This window comes from Balaenoptera acutorostrata, chromosome 20 (genome assembly GCF_949987535.1).
Source record: "Balaenoptera acutorostrata chromosome 20, mBalAcu1.1, whole genome shotgun sequence".
NCBI classification, from domain to species: domain Eukaryota; kingdom Metazoa; phylum Chordata; class Mammalia; order Artiodactyla; family Balaenopteridae; genus Balaenoptera; species Balaenoptera acutorostrata.
In genome coordinates this window covers 26,330,944-26,350,523 of record NC_080083.1, presented here as the reverse complement: position 1 = coordinate 26,350,523, position 19,580 = coordinate 26,330,944, and the positions used below count along the sequence as shown (strand labels likewise).

At 53.2% G+C, this 19,580-nt stretch overlaps 1 protein-coding gene across 1 annotated transcript in view; it reads right to left on the bottom strand.

Annotated features, from left to right (window-relative positions):
- RNF43 (ring finger protein 43) overlaps window positions 1-19,580 on the bottom strand; it is a 62,233-nt gene that overhangs the window by 2,305 nt on the left and 40,348 nt on the right. Inside the window, exons 2-8 of the mRNA XM_057535130.1 lie at window positions 14,320-14,442; window positions 7,451-7,525; window positions 7,211-7,342; window positions 6,493-6,597; window positions 4,390-4,551; window positions 3,769-3,871; window positions 1,388-2,743 (exon numbers count right to left, since the gene is read on the bottom strand). Of these exons, the coding sequence (XP_057391113.1) occupies window positions 1,388-2,743; window positions 3,769-3,871; window positions 4,390-4,551; window positions 6,493-6,597; window positions 7,211-7,342; window positions 7,451-7,525; window positions 14,320-14,442 (2,056 nt within the window). The remainder of the gene's footprint in view (window positions 1-1,387; window positions 2,744-3,768; window positions 3,872-4,389; window positions 4,552-6,492; window positions 6,598-7,210; window positions 7,343-7,450; window positions 7,526-14,319; window positions 14,443-19,580) is intronic.

Here is a 19,580-nt window from a genome sequence, read left to right as displayed (position 1 = left end):
TTTGTTTGAGGAGGATGACGCCGGCAGCAGAATGGAGGGGAGGTGAGCAGGATCACCTTGCTGCGTGGCCCTGCAGGACACGACACTGACGTGCAGTGCGCGGCCTTCAGGCTCTGTGAGAGGGAAGGGAGGAGCCAGGAGGCTTCCGCCCCGATCTGTAGGCTGCACCTAAGGCATGGACAGGGGCCATCAGTACTGGAGGAGAATATGGTAAAGCTAGTGGAGACATGGTTAACAGAACCTGGCGTGGATTAGATCTGAAGAGCAGGGGAAAGGGAGGCACTGAAACCAGTTACGAGTTTGAGAGAGAGAGGGGAGGTAGCATTCTGGCACCAGCAGCAATGAAAGTATACACATGACAGGATTCAAAAGGAACCATAAAACACGTGGCCAGATCTGCATTACATGGCCCTATGGAAGCAATTGTTTTCTATACTATAACAGCTTGCATGCCTATCTCTCCACAGACCTGGGTCTCCTGGTTGACAAGTTCCATGTCCTCAGAGCCTGGAACCTAGCACACAGCAAGCATACAACACAGAAAGAAAAATGGAAGGAAGAAATGAATGGATGGATGATAGCAGCTCTCAGGTCCTGCCTGTAGGATTCCCAGACCCCGAAGTCTTATATTTCAAGACCTTTGAAGAGAGAGGGGTCCTCCTAGTGATGGCTGTAGGCAAAGAGCTGTGTCATCCACCCAGTGGGAAAAGATGGGGAAGAGTAGGGGTTGGGGGATCCGGAAGAGGAAGAGGAGGATTTGAGCAAATAAACACCCAGTTAAAGTCAAGGATTTACATTATCACCATTGGCTGCAATACAGTAATAGGGATGCACTGAGTCCCCAAGAAAATGAAGTCAGTCTTATTAACAAAGATGCATAGAAGGGAACAACTTTTTGCATCATTCACATAGCTCTTCTCATATAGCCCAGAATTATGGTTATCTGTAGTTATTTCTCCTATAAGATCTCATGTGGCCTGGGATTATGGTTTTCAGTAACTATTTGTCCATGCTCTCCTCAAGAGCAAGGAACAGTTCTTGGCCTTCTTTGTATTTACAGCTAATACTGAGCTATATGCTCAGCTGTACCAATTTTTAAAATATTGAAACGCTCACGATTGAGCTGCTGCCCCAAGCCACCCCAAGTACTTTCTGGTGTCTCAGCCTCACTGGTGCCTCACCTGAGACCTCCCTAGGACCTGGCAACTAAAGGATCAACACCTGGCAGGGCCAGCATCCCACGCTATGCCACTTGTCCACTATTTTGAATGTCACCCCTGTTGGCCCCTTCTCAGCTTCCATCAACCCTTTGGATGACTTCACCCATTCTGCCATACCCAGCTCTAGTTTCCTGTCCCCACCAGACCCATTTCCCCTGAAAACTCACCAGTCTGGGCTGGCAGCACCTGGCAGTGTGGGTAAGGGCATGGCCTACCCCCTGGGGTGCCAGAACTCCATTCGGAAGGCCCCTCCCCAGATGGGTATGGTCCTGGGGGCTGGCGTGTAGTCAGACACAACCACACCGGCTGTGAACTTGGGTAAGTAGGGCCTGGGGTTTCTGGTAGCAGCCTCCTGTCCGGGCCCGGAGGTCCAAAGATCAATGGGTGGGCCTCTGGGGACCAAGGATATGCCAGGCTGGGGCCATAATGGGGAAGAATCTGGCACACTCGGTGTGCAGTCAAGTCCTGGGGTCGAGAGGCTGGGGAGGGCTCTGAGGGACTCCCCCGCCGTTTCCTCTGTGTGTGTCGGACAGAGAGGCTGGATTTCTGCAAGTGGAAGAGGCTGCTGGGACCAGGGCTGGGGCTGGAGGCGTCAGCTGGCCCAGGGGCTGGCTCGGTGAGGGCCCTGGGCCGTTGTGGGTTGGGGAGCTGTCCTGACGGGGCTGCTGGGTTGGGTCTGGCTGCTTGCGGATCGGGTGAAGGCAGCTCTGGCTGGAGTTGTGTCCGAGGAATGGCAGGCCTGGGCTGCGGGACTCCAGTTTCTGGGCCAGACTTCCTGCCGTGCCACTGGAAACGCTTTTTGTAGTGGTGGTGCCGGTGGCGGTGGTAGTGGACATGGCTGGAAACCTGGGTTTCCCCTGTGGGCACCACTGAGTCCAAAGAACGGGGCCGAGAGGCCATGCTAGGCTGAGCCTCCTCCGCCCGGCGCTCCCCTTCAGGGCTGCAGTACACCAGGGGGTCAAAGTCACTGCTCAGGGAGCTGCGGAAGGTAGAACTGCTGCCGTGGATGCCCTGCAGGCTGATGTCCGTGCAGTTGACCACTGAGTCACTCGAAGAGCCGTGACAGGGCCCTGAACTGGAGTCACTGGCTGGCCCGTCTGCCAGGTAGCCGCTGTGTTCTGTGCAGTAGCTTTCTCCAGACCCGCTGCTGTCGTGAGGCCTGGCCCGGCGTGGGGGCATGGGGCAGGTGGCAGGGTGCTGCAAAGTGCACCGCAGGTGGCTCAGCCCCCAGCCCTGCGCAGAGGGGGTCTGGGCCACTGCCAGGCGCTGTGGCTCGCCTGGAGCCCGGGGATGTGCGCTTCTGGGGAGGCGGTGGTGCCGAGGGCCCACGCCTGGCTCCTGGGATGGTAGGAAGGGACCAGGCCGTGTGGGCCGAGCCGCTGCACTCCGGGAAGGGCCCGACAGGTAGGCAGCAGGCAGGTGGTAGTGGGCATGGCCGGGATGCTGGCGAATGAGGTGAAGTCTTCGGCCTGGTTCTTGGTAAGATCTAGACGGTCCCAGGGACTGAGAAAGCGAGTCTCCCTCTGGAAGAGAGAACCAAGAGCACAGGTGTTCGACTCCACAAACGGAAGGAGGTACATTCAGAAAAGAGTGGCTGTAGCCTACTTATTGAGCCTGCATCGCCCGCAAGCTCCATCAGAGTTTGGACGACCAAGGATGCTCCTACCCTGCCTGGGCCCTGGGATGCCCTTGCTCCCTCCAGCCAGTTGTCTCCTTGGGAGTCCCACTGTGCATGGCAAGCCCTGCTCCTCCCAGCAGCCCTTTGGGGACTTTCACCCAGGGCCACGCTAGCCCACACTGCACCTTTGGGTGAATTAGAAAAAGGCTCTCTTTCCTCAAGATACTTCACTTTCGTCTTTTAGAAGATTGTCATAATATCCTGGTTTTGTTCAAACAGGATACTTCATTGCCAGAAAAGTGGAATAATAAATATACAAATCTTGGACTTCCCAGGTGGCACAGTGGTTAAGAATCCGCCTGACAATGCAGGGGACACGGGTTTGAGCCCTGGTCTGGGAAGATCCCACATGCCACGGAGCAACTAAGCCCGTGCACCACAACTACTGAGCCTGAGCTCTAGAGCCCGCGAGCCACAACTACTGAGCTCGCGCCGCAACTACTGAAGCCCGTGCACCTAGAGCCTGTGCTCCGCAACAAGAGAAGCCACCGCAGTGAGAAGCCCACGCACCGCAACGAGAAGCCCGCGCAGCGCAACGAAGAGTAGCTCCCGCTCACCGCAAGTAGAGAAAAGCCCGCGCGCAGCAACAAAGACCCAACGCAGCCAAAAATAAATAAATAGATAAACAAACAAACAAACAAATCAGTCAGATTTAAAATCAACAAAGTTGTCATGAAAATACATCATAAAGATGCCTGCAATGGAATGGCCGCCCCCTCAGATGAGGCCCCTTCGAGCAGTGCACAGCTTAAAGAACAACTGAGGTAGTCCTGCCTTCTCCTCAGCTTCAAGGCAAAACACTTGCCCAGAGGGAAGCCCCTTCTAGACCCATCTGCCTGCACACAGGGGAGTCCTTGGCCCACCTCCTACCTACGATGTTGAACATGCAGAGGGGGCAAGTGCGATGCTGATGCAGCCAGGGGTCCACACAGGTACGATGGAACTCATGGAGGCAGGAAATGACCCGTAGCTCCTGGAGAAAACAAGGGGTCTGAACCAGAGCTGTCTGTAGCTACAGCCGTGGCCAGGAAGCAGGGCATCCCCGACTCCCTCTGGCCTCTCCTTACTGCCGCCATCTGCTTTCAAAGACCTCACAGCAGGACAGAAACGGTATGGGCTTTGATATCAAGTAGACCTGGCTTTTGCCACTTAGCTGCATGACCTTGGGCAAGTTTCTTAACAGACAGTTTTCTGCTGTAAAATGAGGCTAAAAAACTAATCTACCCCCACCCCTCACTGTCACGAGACTAAAACGAGACGATGCCTCTAAAGCACCCACTGCAGAGCCTGGCACGTGGTACACACTCAACAAACAGTAGTTCTCTTTCCCTGGAAAGCCAGGAAAATAACCCAACCTCAGGGCTGTCTGTGCAGGATACACAGGACATAGATGCAGCTCGAGCACTCACACCAGCCTTAAGTGCTTCCTCCCCCAAGCTCCAGCCTCCCTCCCCAGCCTGGTCACGGAGGCGAACCACGGCCCTGCCTTACCTGGTCCTCCGAGAACTCCTCCAGGCAGATGGCGCACACAGGGGCTGAACTGCAGCTGCTACCTGAGTCTGGCCACTCGGCCCGGGCCCTCCTGCAGCCGGGCTGGTACCTCCTGGTGGCCAGCTGGCTGATGGCCCAGGCTGTTCGCTGCTGAAGGGGATCCTGGGAAGAGGGGTGGGGCCAGAATGGGGCAAGGGTTCCTCTTCCCTCAGCCCTGGACTCCAGCTTGTACTCGGTTCCCAGCCACTCAATTAGATCCCGTGACCACTTGACCACTCTGAGGCGTCTGTATCCTCAGAGTTCATACATGGCTCTGCCAAGCAGGCTAAGCCCTCCCATCCCATTCCCCCACTCATACGACTGATCCCCTTCCCCACTCATACCATTGATCCCATTCCTCCACTCACACTACTGATCCCGTCCCCCACTCACACTACTGATCCCGTTCCCCACTCACACTACTGATCCCGTTCCCCACCCACACTACTGATCCCGTTCCCCACCCATACTATTCATCCCATTCCCCACTCACACTACTGATCCCATTCCCCACTCACGCTACTGATCCCATTCCCCACCCACACTACTGATCCCATTCCCCACTCACGCTACTAATCCCATTCCCCACTCACACTACTGATCCCATTCCCCACTCACGCTACTAATCCCATTCCCCACTCACACTACTGATCCCATTCCCCACTCACACTACTGATCTGGTTCCCCACTCATACTACTGATCCCATGCCCCACTCACACTACTGATCCCATGCCCCACTCACACTACTGATCCGGTTCCCCACTCATACTACTGATCCCATGCCCCACTCACACTACTGATCCCATGCCCCACTCACACTACTGATCCCGTTCCCCACTCACACTACTGATCCCATGCCCCACTCATACTACTGATTTTCCTTCCCTCGATGACCCATGAGAGCAACTTTTTATCCAACTGCCTGCTTGACATCTCAACTTGGATATCTAACAGGCATGTCAAACTTGACAGGCCCCACGCTGAACTCCTAATCCCATGAACCGCCCAACTGCACACCTGTCCTCCCGCAGTCTTCCCCACCTCAGTAAAGGCAATTCCATTCTTTTAATTGCTCAGGCCAAAAATCTGGTTGCCATTCTTGACCCTTCTCTTGCACTCCATGATCAGTCCATTAGAAACCTGTCAGCTTTGCCTTCAAAGTGTGTGGAGAGTCCAACTAATCCTCACCACTTTCACTGCTACCTCCCTAATCCAAGCTACCACTACTGTCCCCTGGATTCCTGTAATAGCCTCTGAGCTGGTTTCTCACCACAGATCAGGTGAGGTCAGATCATGGCTCTCCTTCCGCTCAAAACCCTCCCATGAGTGAAAAAAAAATCCTGACAACGGCCTTAACAGTCCCATACCACTGGGCCCCCATGAACTCTCTGTCCCCACCTCCTGCTCTGCCCTCTCACTCACTGGATTCCAGCCACAGGACCGTCTTGCTGTTCCTCAGACATACTGGGCACACTTCTGCCTCAAGGCCTTGGCACTTCCTGTTTTCTCGCCTCAATCACTTTCTCCCCAGGTATCTGCACAGATCACCCCCTCACCCATTGAGGGTCTTACCTGTAATGTCATCCTCTCAATGAGGCCTTCCCTGGCCTTGCTTTTAAAAATTAACCCTGTCCCCTTTCCATTCCCTCCCCTTTTCTATTTTATTTTTCTCCCTGGCACATGCCACCATCTAAATTATTGTATATTTTACTTATTTATTTACTCATTCATTTTACCTATTTATTGTCTGTCTCTTTCTAAGAGAATGAAAGTTCCCCGAAGGGAGGAATCTTTTGTCTTTTTGTTCACTGCACTATCCCCAACACCTGGAACAGTGCCTGGCACAGAACAGGAGCTCACTTTATTTGTTGAATGAATTAACAAATGAGGACTCTTGTGGAGAGAGGCTGCTGGAAATCAACAAAGTCATTTGCTGGGGGATTTAGGTGTAAACTGTTTCACAGGCGTAAGAGCACCTTCTTTCCTCACTTTTCCCTTCCTGCTCCCCACCTTCCCCCACACATGCACTCGCCCACCTCCACCAGGGAGCCCACCCGGCTCACCAGTCTGCTGTGACGGGGGCGGCACCGGATGCGCAGCACCGAGGCCAGGATGACCACAAAGATGGTGCCCACCACCGTCAGGAGGATCCACACGTCATAATCTGGCTGGGGGAGCGAGCAGAGAGGGAAAGTGTCACACTTCTGGAAGGAGTGGGGCCAACCCGGGAGAAACACAGGAGCCCAGGAGACACACGGAGAACTGGAGGGCCCCTTGAGTCTTCCAGCAGAGGGGATGAGGTTGCAGGTGGGCTGAGGTGGTCCCTCTGCCCACGGGCACTCCTCCAAACGTCTGCTGTGAGAGGTACTATCTCGCGACCCATGTGCTTGGGAAAAAGGGGACAGGGACCTCTCTACAAGGCGGAAGCTACCCAGCGAGCAGCTGGCCGAGCTTCCCAGTCGATGGAGGAATACCAGCCAGGCGTCAGGGGGCCTGGGGACCAGGGTTTCATTCTGGCTCTGCTACTCTGTGCCATGAAACCACGATGCTGAAAAACAACTTTAGAGCTCAGCTGGCCCAATCTGTTCATTCTGCAGATGAAGCTCAGAGAGGGGAAGAAACTTGCCTAGAGGTGCATAGCTGGTGGACACAGTTGCGCTAGAGGGTTTCCAAGGTCTCTTTAGCTCCAGGAGTCTAAGGGCTTTTGGTGAGAGACACCACAGGAAAAGGTGCGGGTGACAGCAGGTGCTGGGGCCAGGGCTGGAGACCTGGCATGCTTACCCACGTCGGGGGCTCCTTCAGCTCAATCCTCACGTAGGCCTTTCGGTTCTTGTACACAAACTCCATCAGCTTCTCGGCATCATTACCCCAGATCAACACCACTGGCCGCGTCAGCCCCAGGGGCTGCTGCAGCTGCAGGAGGGAAAGTGCCCACAAGGGTGGCTGTGTCCTGACTTCTTCCCCGGCACATTTCTCTTCCTCCGTCCAGCCCCCTCCTCAAACACCCCACGTCCCGGGTACCTGTTCAGCAGCAGCGCGATCCTCCGTGATGTCAAAGAGGACGGCGCTGGCTCCCCGCTCCCCCGCCATCCGGGCCTGCAGAGACACACAGCAGAGGTCCCGCAGGGGTCAGACACACAGCCCATCCACGCCCCGGCCTCGCCCCCTCACGTCCCTTCCTAGGATCCTGCACACACCACACCTCTGTACACTCCCACATATAACACATGCAAGGGGTCAGTGGGGTTAGGATCCCCTGCCCCGCCCCAGGCTCACCCAGGTCCACTGCCTTCCAGGACAACCTTCAGTCCTTCCTTTCGTAATGGGACAAACCCCTAACCGGGCTTAGTAGGTGCCAGGGGGTAGACTAGGCTCCTGGCCTAAGGACGAATAAGACACAGCCCCCGCCGTCAGGGTGCCCCCAGTCCGCCTTCACTAAGAAGTGTGAGGACCGAGAGCAGGGAGCGACCAGCACCCCCCAGGGCCCGGGGGGGTGACCAGTCCCCAGTACAGAGAGGGGGACAGCTCCTGCAGAACAGAACTGGGCTCTCCAGGGGCCAGCCCTGCCTGACAAGAGGAGGCTGCAGAGCCTCCCGCCCCCCGCCTCAGGCCAAGTTCCAGGAGCCTGGGACGCCGCTCTCACCCAAGGCATCTATGACAGCCCCAGGCTCAGCCCATCTCGCCGTTCTCTCTCCCTGCCACACTCTAGTCTGCCAACTCTTTCTCTGGCTCCAATTCAAGGACTTACTGGAGTCCCTGTCTGGTGCTTTATCCCTTCACCCCCTCCCTGAGGGTGGCAGTAGAGACTTGGGTTGGGAGGGACCCAAAGGGCTGTTCCCACAAGGATGCAAGTGTGCACACGTGCACAAGCACATGCACATGCGTGCTCGCCAAGGCTCTGAGAGGATCTAGCCAACCAGGCAAAGCAGAGAGCAGAGCCAGAAAGAGAACAAAAAGCAGGAATCTAGGGGCTCTGGGTGTGGGGTAAGACCAGGGAGATAAGAGCTGAGGGGGGGTGGAGGCACAAGGGCAAAGGACCGACAGACAGACCCTGTTCCGGCCTCACTGTCGCCTCTCTCCCGGGCGCCGATGCTCTCCAGCGCTCCTCCCTAGAGCAAAGGCTCACCTAGCGAAGGCATCGGGCTGGGACCTCAGGCCCCTGGGGACTGCTGATCCTTTTGGGCCTTCCTGCAGGCACTGAAGGAGTTAACCCTTCTGCAAGTAGTGCAGTCAGGAAGAGCAGCCCGTGCTGGGGCTTACACTCCGAGAGCTTTGATCTCTGCTTCCCTTCCTGGCGAGAGCCTGTTGGGGCAGGTCTCCTGCCAGGCAGGCCAGGGGAGCGGCTCCTGCTCACCCTCCCAGATCCCTACTCCCCAGGCGGCCGCAGGGGGCAGGGGGCCCCTCAGAACAGGCAGCCTGCAGGCAGGAGAGCCCCGGGAGGGTGGTGGAGACCCTCAAGTGGGGCCTTTGCGGCCAGGAGGGCACCTTCCCTCTTCCCTTCCTCCTTCCCTGAGGAGCTGGGCTAGGCCCTCTACCAGCACCCAGGCCCAGCCCAGGCCCAGGCTCGCCAGGCTAGTCGACTGGAAATTCACAGGACTCGAGAATGGAACTGCTGAAGAAATGGAGGTCACAGCCTTCATCCTCCTCTAGCCTGCTTATTCCCAGGAAGTCTCCCCCACCGGGGCGACCCCAGGCGAAAAGAAGTTGTCCAGTCTTCAGAGCCCTCCAAACCAGGGCATGGGAGCAGCCCTAGGGGAAAAGGAGAAGGACTCCTTCTGCTAATCTCATAGTCCCTGACTTAACCAAGGGGTGGGGAGGTCACCCCAGTAGTCACAGAACTGAGACTCCTGGATCCTCAGTGCTACCAGGGCCTCATGTTTCTCATCCCCAGAATGAGACCTTGAACCCAGCCCAGCCTGGAAGAGCAGGAGGGAAGGGCAGAGACTTCCTTCTCTGGAGATGTTCTTACTTCCCTACCCCTCTCTTTTTGAAGGGTTGGGGTAGGAACGGTGGAAAGTAATTACCCTGACGTTCAAACACCCCAGCCGATTACAGCCCATAATTACAAAGTTGTAAAAGTGATCAAAGAGAGAGGGTTGGCCAACAGGGGAAACAAACAGGCCTTTCAGACAGTGGGTGCCTGTGTGCAGAGTTCTAGGACTCAAAAGGCAAGATTTGGGGCCAGATGGCAGCCCACTCAGGGGCTACCCATGCTGCCCTGCAGTCCGCCCGCACCCAAGCACGAGGGAGGGAGGGAGAGAGAGAAGCACTTCTTCCAGACCAGAACCTGGAAGACAGAGAGGACGGGCAGGCCCTCCAGACAGGAAGAATGGGCTTTAGAAAGACAACCCGGAGGGCTTCCCTGGTGGCGCAGTGGTTGAGAATCTGCCTGCTAATGCAGGGGACACGGGTTCGAGCCCTGGTCTGGGAAGATCCCACATGCCACGGAGCAGCTGGGCCCGTGAGCCACAATTGCTGAGCCTGCGCGTCTGGAGCCTGTGCCCCGCGACGGGAGGGGCCACGATAGAGAAAGGCCCGCGCACCGCGATGAAGAGCGGTCCCCGCACCGCGATGAAGAGTGGCCCCCGCTTGCCGCAACTGGAGAAAGCCCTCGCACGAACCGAAGACCCAACACAGCCAAAAATAAATAAATAAATAAATAAATAAATAAAATCAAGTAAAACTTTAAAAAAAAAAAAAAAGAAAGACAACCCGGAGACCTCTTTGGGAGCTGCAAAGATTCAGCCAGCCCTCTAAGAGCAGCGAGCAGGCTGCCCATGGCCTTTAGCAGTGGAAGCCAATACGTTCCAGGACTTCTGCACTCCTACACTCTGCACTTCCCTGCACCTTAGATTTTCCTCTCCAGACACAGTGACAGTCACTGTGTATCTCCTCCTCATCAAAGGTTGACTGAGCACCCACTGTGCTCAGGGCACCAAGCCAGGGAAGGCCAAGCCCTCCAGAACAACTCAATCTAGCTGCGGAGACAAAGCATATACGTACGATTATAATGTTGATAACATTCTAGAGTACAAATGAATGAAATAGACCAGTCGTTTCCAAACCCTTTTTTCACTGCAGAAAGCCCTTCCCTCCATTGTGCCCCCCACAATACACACACGTGCACACACACGTGCACACACACACACACACACACACACACAGACTGACACAAATCTTCAATACAAAACAGATAAAAGTGAGCTGAGGTTGAGGGTGGGATTAGGGGTAAGAAGGACCCTTGGCTTCCCCTCAACCCCAGCCCCTGCCAAGGCACCTCCATGAAACCTGGTGTGAAAAGCATGGCCAGAGACCCTGGCAGCATGCCAGGAGGGAAGGATTTCTGCTCCTAGTAGCCTAGCTGGGCTGAGCCAGTTAGGAAAGATTCAATACAAGAGGTGGGATTCACCTAGGCTTGAAAGAAAGGGGAGGAGGAAGGAGAGGGGATATAACCGCTACTGAGACCAACTCTGCCCAGACTGTTTAGGTTTGAGTACTAAATCTGCCATCAACCATTAGCTGTGAGACTTTGGGCAAGTCACTTAACTGCTCTGTGCCACAGTTTTCCTTTCTGTAAACTAGGGATAATAACAGGACCTACTTCACAGGGTTGTTCTGAGGACTATATAAGTTACTCCATGTAAAGCCTTGTAATATGCGCCTGGCACATAGTAAGTGTTCCTTAAGTATTTATTTATTTATTTATTTATTTATTTATTTATTTGTATCTGTCATTAAGCCACTCTTAAGTATTAGTTATTATCATAACATCTATCGCCATGTGCTTTGCGTACATGATTTCATTTACTCCTCACCAACAATTCTATAAGACAGGCATCAGCTCCACTTTTGAATTGAGGAAAAGACAGAGGCTCAGAGAGGCTGAACAACTTGCCCGGGGTCACACAGCTGATAAGCAGTGGAGGCAGAATTCCCACCCAGGACTTCAGCCTTCCGAGTACCTGGTTAGCAGGGAGTGTTCTCTGTGGTAAGAGAGGCAGGCCTTGTACCCAACTTTTTTGCCTCCAGAGCCAGCTCCTTCCACCAGGCAAAAGGCCACTGCTCCAGTCCAGGCATGAGGTGCTAAGGGCCTGGGGAATCACAAGGATGGCTGTGGAGGTGCTAATAAAGAAACAGAAACCAATCTGGGTGACTGGGTAGGGGGAGGAAGGTGGTATGCTGACAAGAATGAGAGTCCAGAAGAACTACAGTGAGGGTCAGAGATCAAAAGAGAGAACCGTGACAGAAAAAGGCCAACCTTGTTAACTATGAAAGCATAGGATGATGATGTCAATGACAAGGACAGCAGTGACAGCTGCAGTCATTTACTGAGTGATTGCTGTGCGCTTGGCATCTGTACTGTCTCCTCAACTCCTCATAACTACCATAAGATATGAGTCCTGTTATTGTTCCCCTTTCACAGATGGGGAAACAGAGGCTCCGAGAGCTGAGTGAAAATGTCCAGGTCACACTGAGGGGCAGTGGAGAAGCCAGGCTCCAGACTTGGGGCTGCCTGGCTCAAGAGCCCCAGTTCTGGGGATGGGACAGCACCACTGACACTAATTGATTTGCCAGAGCAGAGCTGACTGAGGTCAGTGGTTTTCGAATTTCCTCACCAAAGACCCACCTTTCCCTTATGCCTCCCACAAGCCCTATATTTAAATATGTTTTACCAAACTAACTGCATTTATTATGCACAATTCATTTTCCTATGAGATAACTTGTATTAACACATTGAACTGATAGAATTCAACCAAAAGCAAAAAAATGAAGAGTTTAGTTAAGCCTGTGGGAAGTCTAAAATATTGGAAGTAGCCCAAAGATCCACATTACTACCTTCACAGACCTCCTTTGGGCCAGGGGATCCCAGGTAGGAGCTACTTGGTCAGGTCAAAGGATGAGAGATCCGAGGGATGCCTTGGACCTGACCCGCGGGAGAGCTTGGGGCCAGAGCAGTTCCGCAGAGTGATGGGGGGAGAAGACGGGCGAGGGGAAGCGGGGTGAGTATGGTGCGGGGGGCGGGGGGGTGGGCACGGGAAGCTCAGGCAGTGACCTCAGAAAGAAAAAAGGTCACAGGGCAGCAGCCAAGGTGCTTCTTCTGAACTCCTAATGGTTTTTTGATTTTGTGTTTCATTTAGCTCAGGGACTATTTGGCACTTGACGTACACTATTTTCATCCTCACAATGATCAGTGGGGTAGGAAATAAAAGTCCCATTTTATGGTAGTGGAAACAAAGGCCCAGCAAGGTTAATTAAGTACCTCAAAGAGCACTGACCACATGTTCCTTGTCACCCAGTGTCTGTTCATATGGCTCATTTCTCCTACAGGAGAGTGGTCCTCTAGGGGCGAGAGGAAAACCTCCTACGTGGACACATCCCGGCGGGTTGCCGAGGGCCCACACGCATGTGAAATCATACGCTGCTTCAGAGGGACAGCAGAGCTCTCAGAACCCGTCCTCCTCCATCTGTCTGTCTCCCTCCCCTCTCTCTAACTCACACTCACCTACCTCACACTGGGCACTCATCTACCAAATGAATAAATGAATGGCATTTGCCCATATTTTGTCAAGCAATGGAAATGAAATAGTCAGAGGTAGGGTAGCTTCAGCCTAACAAAATGCTGCTGCCAGTAGGACACTTACCGTCCTGCAGAGACACCACACCCTCCAGCTCCTCAGGTGTGTCCTGGACCCCAGCTCCCACCTCCCCAGGGCCCCCTTCTGCACCAGCACCAGGCTGGGAGTATATCTTCCCCTATCTGTGGGCACCACATTCCGAGTCCTGCCTGAGTCCCTGCCCCCTGGGGGATCACGTAAGAACCCAGGCTGTTTCCTTGAGACTCATGGCCCAGGAAACAGCCCTCGGGAGGATCACAAATCCCCTGGGCCAGAGTTCAAGGAGCAGGCGCATAGGGCGGGACTGTCACCCTCCTCTCCCACCACCCCTGGGAGCAGGACCCCCTCCCCCAAGTCTGCCTGACCGTGCCACCCATAGTCTAACTACACTCTGGCTTGGCTCACCACGAGACTCTTTTCACATATGTTCAGTTTTTCCAGCCAGAATGGGAGGTAACAGAGCACAGAGATTAAAAGCTCAGGTTTGAGAAGTGGACAAGCCTCAGTTCAGATCTCAGCTCCGCCCCTTCCTATCCCTGCCACCCTGGCAAGCTACTTAAGTTTTCTGATCCTCATTTGTCTTATATGTCAAATAGAGAATAACAATGTCTAGTTTTCCTGATTGTTGTGAAAAGCAAATGAGAATTAATATATATAAGAAGTATCTATCCCATGTCCCACCTGGCACATGACAAGCACAAAGAAAATAGTAACTAATGTTAAAGCAGGGGTCACGAATGCAAATGTTTACAGGCTCTATGAGGTAGCAGGCCAGTGGGGAGCATGGCAAACCAGAAAGCCCATGACAGTGGAAAGGTGGCAGCTGCTGCCAGCTCCAGCCAAAGGTGCCCTGAGGAAGTGCAGGGCTGACGGTTTGCAATCTCGGAGGAAGAGTGTTTTAATGGCTTCTGTTTCCACTCTTCTTGCATAGTGCTCAGAGAATATTTCCGAAAGATGGAAAAGCCCTCCAGCTGACCCCCTCTTTGCTCTGATGCTAGGCAGGGGAAGGGGTGTAGGAATTTCCAGGTGATGGGGGAAGAGCTAGGATGGGGCACATGCCCTAGATGACAGCCAAAACGTTCTGCTGGCACATGGCTGGTGGGGAGAGGACAGCGGCCTGAATTTCCATGTCTCTCAGACCAGTCATGGGTTATAAAAACCTGAATTGAGCACATCACTCTCAGGAAACAAGCAGACAAAGAGCACAGGACCTCTCACAGCCCAGAGCTGGGCGCACAGGGGTTCAGGGTGTGCGGGGGTCAAGTGCGAATCTACCTTGCTGGCCAGTGACAGGCAGGGGCGGGGGGCCCGCTGGGGACTCTCCAGCTTGACAATGCTGATGAATCCAGGCTCCAGATTGTCGTCGTCGCTGGCGTTGCACAGGTACAGGGGGTGGGACTGCAGAGAGAGAGAGAGAGAGACAGGTTAGGGGGCTCTAGGGGGCAGAAGGCATAGCTGGGAGAGCCAAGCACGTCCCCACTGTTCTCACAGGTACCTGGCAGGTCTCCTGCTGCCATGAAAGAGGGGGCCTTCTTATCAGATGGCCTCATGGTAAGCTAGGAGCCACCAGCTGTCATTTCAGGGGTGCCAGGGCCAAGGACACATGGCGGGGGGGGCAGATAGGAGCAAGGGGTGTGTAAATGAAGAGCCTGCTGCAAAGCCGTTCCAACAGTCCTCAAGCCCTGCTTTTCCAAACTGGTCAGCTGCAAAGGGCTCTTCTCCTGGCGTCAGCCTCTCTCACCTCCTAATTCTGCTCCAAAAATCCCGGGCTGCGAGCCTATATCAGTGCCTTCAGAATCCTGCCTTCCCTCCTTGCTCCCCCAGGGCAGTGCTGGGTGCTGCTGGAGCCTCCTGTCTCCTCGGCAGCTGTTGCCATGGAGATTCCCATCTCTCCTGTGGCTTGGGTCTTCTCACTCGGTGCCGTCTTGCTCCTCTCAACATCCCCCTTTGCTTATCCTGGGGTTAAGCAGGGTGCTGATAGGGAGAAGAACTGTTTGCGGATGAGGCTTGGCTAAGAGTTAAGCCTTGAATAGCACAATTCCTAGGAGCTCGTTCTGTCCCCAGGAATGATGCGGCCTGCTCAGCCCACCTGCTCTGAGGGTATGGCAGGTCCAGTCCGAGACCCTGCGCCTCTAGCCCGGCTGGTGCTGAGCAATGACTAAGGGGAAGTGGGCCTTATCCATGCTAACAGGGACCAGAGGGCCCCTCATCAAAGGGATGAGACTGCCCTTCTATACACGCTCTTCTCCTTCAGGGTGATTCTAATACCCCCTTGAATCTAATTTTCCTAGAGTACTGTGAGAACAAAGGATAATCCTATGGGCCAGGGGTTCCCACATGGTGAAAACCCAGTGTATTCTGGCAAGAAAGGGAACTTCCTACTAGGGAGCTGCCCATGATTCCCTGGCTACTGCTGTTAGACTAAAGGACTTCCAGAAAGAACCATCAGAGGAACCAGAGAGAATTTTGAATTTATGAAGATGTTTATGAACATGATAATGTCAATGATGGACTTAAAAGCACAGTCAGGGCTTCCCTTGTGGCGCAGTCGTTGAGAATCTGCCTGCCAATGCAGGGGACAGAGGTTCGAGCCCTGGTCCGGGAAGATCCCACATGCCGTGGAGCAGCTAAGCCCGCTCGCCACAACTACTGAGCCTGCGCTCTAGAGCCCGTGCTCCGCAACAAGAGAAGCCACCGCAATGAGAAGCCCGCGCACCGCAACGAAGAGTAGCCCCTGCTCTCTGCAACTAGAGAAAGCCGGCACACAGCAACGAAGACCCAACGCAGCCAAAAAAATAAAATAAAATAAATAAAAGCACGGTCACTTTTTGAAGGCACTTTCAGGCTATTTCCTCTCACTGTATCACTGCAGTCCCTTGAACATAGTAGGTTCTCAATACATATGCACTACCTCACTTTGAATTGTATCCTTGTGAATAAAAATCTTTGGGCAGGGGGTGATGAGATGGGAGGGATGTCCATTCTTGCTCACAGAAATTAAGGACTATTAGTCTGGTGGTGATCAAGGTTTAGTGTGGGAGAAAGGTTATATATCCCCCTAACCCCCAGAAATGGGCTGGGGCATGAGGTTGGGGGCTGTAGTGAAGCTGTAGCCCCCATCTCAACAAGCTCCATTAGTCTGTCCATCTGCCCATTCATTTCTTCATTCTACCAACACTGAAGGCTCTCTTGGTGCCAGGCACTGTTCAATGCAACGAGGAATCAACAATGAATAAGACAGGCTCCTTGCCTTAAAGAAGCTCAGAAGACAAGCGTGCAAACACTGTGTATTGTGATGTTACGATGCAGGTTCATTCAAGAGCTTGGGGGAGGGCCTGAGGAGGGGGACCAACAATCCCATGCAGGAGGGCAGAGTGACCTCAGTGCTTCCTTGGGGACTAAATAGGTGTGTGTTCACCCAGTGGACCCACAACCAGGGGGGAGGGTACGTTCCTGGCAGAGGAAGCGGCCTGTGCTGAGGGTTGGGAGGGGCAGTTAGGTCCGGCATGAAAGGTCGGCAAGAGCAGAGACCACAGATCTGTGTTTGAGAAGGATCTCCTGGTGACGGCAGAGGACAGACCGGTGTGGTGAGAAGTCAGGAGGCAGCTGCTCCAGCAGAACAAAAGATGTGAGACCTCCCTTCGGGAGCAGCCACAGAAGTCCACTGCTTTGCTTGCTCCCACACCCTCCCCATGGTCCAGCTTTCTCAAGATAACTCCAAGATGCCTCTCACTGACCAGAGGGTCAATGAAGACAGGAGAAAGTCACTTTGGAGAAGAGTAGTCTTTAGAGAAGGATTTTCAAATATTTAACCACCACGCTGCCCCCAGGCCTTCGCGGGGGAACCAACGTGTACTGTGCTGTAGTGCCACATGGTAGGATGCTGAGATAGAGGGGAAAAAACGTGGTGCAGAGTCACCAGACTTCCGTGGTCTTGAACTAACTACTGTGGAAGAAGGAAGAGGAGGAAATGAACCATTAGTAAATGCCTTTGAGATGTTATCTCACTGTGAGGTAGGTGTGCTCATCCCCGCTTAAAGAAGAGGAAGAAGCTTGAGCCTCAGAGAAATTAAGGTCACACAAGATTAGAACCCAGCTCTGACTCCACCCTCTGGAGTTATGCAACTCCAAAGGAAACACATAGCAAACCCGCCACTGTCCATGCTAATGCTGATGATGACGATGAGCGTGTACATTTATTGAGTAAATATGGTGGGCCAGTGAGCGTTCTAAGCGCTTTTGTGTACTACCTCTTTTTATCCTCATAACAACCCTATAATTGTCTCCATTTTAAAAAAGAGGAAACTGAGGCACTGAACAGTTAAATAACACGCCCAGGATTACACAGCTGAGAGCAGAAGATCAGAGGAAATGGAAAGAAGTAGGATAAAATAAAAATAAATAAATAGGGCTTCCCTGGTGGTGCAGTGGTTGAGAATCTGCCTGCTAATGCAGGGGACACGGGTTTGCGCCCTGGTCTGGGAAGATCCCACATGCCGCGGAGCAACTAGACCCGTGAGCCACAACTACTGAGCCTGCGCGTCTGGAGCCTGTGCTCCGCAACAAGAGAGGCCACGATAGTGAGAGGCCCGCGCACTGCGATGAAGAGTGGCCCCCGCTTGCCGCAACTAGAGAAAGACCTAGCACAGAAACGAAGACCCAACATAGCAGTCAAGCAATCAATCAATCAATAAATTAAAACTTTAAAAATAAATAAATAAATAAATAAATAAATAATTAAGAACAATCTCCATTTGACTTTGAAAACATGATACCTTCCCCCAATTCATAACCAAGAAAATTTGCCTTCTTAATTATACATTCCTAAAGCATACAGGCCCAAACACAAGTCCCCGAAATATCGGTGGTAACTTCCAGGAATGTCCTAGGCCCTCTTCTCTTTTCACTTTCCATGGTCCCCCGGGTGACCCCAGCCAATCCCATGGCTTTGGTTTCCACGTAGAGGTGGTTAATTACATATGTGCAGCCCAGACCTCTCTTGAGTTCCAGACCCCAGGAGGGGCCTGGATGCTTCTGCCTGAAGAACCTTAAATGGGACACCTCAAACTCAGCATGTTCAAAATTGAACTAATCATTTTATCCCTCAAAACTGTTCCTCCAGTGTTCCCTGTTTGAGGGGCTGGAACCACCATCCACCTATCACCCAAGTCAGATGTTACCTCCCTCCTCTCCTCTATCTCCTTCACGCCCTACCACTACCACCAACAACCAAGCACCAAATTCTAACAATTCTGTCTCCTAAACATTTCTCTTATTTGTCCTCCTTCTGCCATTCCCACCACGGCTACTCTGACACAGGTCACCATCACTGCTATCCCAATTTACTGAAATAACCGCTTAACTAGGGTCAACTCACTCCCCAGCCTCCACCCCCCACCCCCCGCCCCCAGTTCCCTACACTGAAGCCAGAGTAGTCTAAGATGCTAATTTGGGCGTGTCACTCTTCCTCTCTAAGCACTGAAAAGGCTCCTCATAGCTCTTAGAGTGAAGTCTGCACTTTTAAACACAGCTTAAAAGGCCCTGCCTGCTCCATTGCCTCACGCCCCGCCTCACGGCTTACCATCCCTGTCAATACGTCTTCCCCCGGCAACCCACGCTCCAGAAAGACCTTGTTTCATGTCCCCAAACGCTCTGGTGCTTGCTGCTCTGTCAGGGTGGGTTGGAGGCCCTCATCTGGGCCCCCCTTAGTACGCTGTATTTTCCCAGTCCTATACTCACCCCAGCGTGTTTCCGTTGTCTGTGTACATCCCTCCCTCTCTCCCCCAGCCTTGACAGACCTCCACTGCCCCTCCAGTGCCTGCTACATAGGTTTTAAAATTAAATATTGAATGTCTACAACCAAATACCTATAAAGACAGCACAATGCACACCAAATCCTGACAACCGTGGCTTTGGGAGAGGAATTACAGAGGAAATGGTGAAGAGACTTTGGTGTTTTGCTTTGAGTACTTCGATCATAGGCTAATATGTGGAGATATTAATTTGAGTTTCATTTTGTGCTGTTGTGGAAGGCTAAAAAAGAATGACAGCTATTTATATGTTGTTCCTGTCTTTTCCCTCCTCCCATTCCAAGAAGAGAGGCTCGCCTTCTATTTCCTTGCCTCAGGGGCATTGGCCAAAAGCAAATGTTGCTAAAGACCTATCTTCCTGACTTCCATGAAAGACTGAACTCATTGAGGAAATGTGAGTGTCCTGAAGGCAGAAAGGAGAGGTGGCTTGGGGTTGGGGGTGGGGAGCGGCGCAGGTGGTCAGAGTCCCTGGAATCTTGAGGGGGGGTGGGAGGAGCCTGGAGATGTGCCAAGTTGTCAGAAGCTACAGCCTGTGCCCCAAAAGGGGTGGACCCCAAGAGGCTGGACCCCGGCAAAGATGCTGTGTCCACCTGGATTGTGCTCGGACAATGGGCATATTTGTGGAGACCAGTGTGAACAAGTATCAGAGATGTCCCTTAGCTATTTCAGTTTGGCTGCTCTATGAGGGGATTTCCCATGAAAACAAATTTCCATTGACCTAGTGGG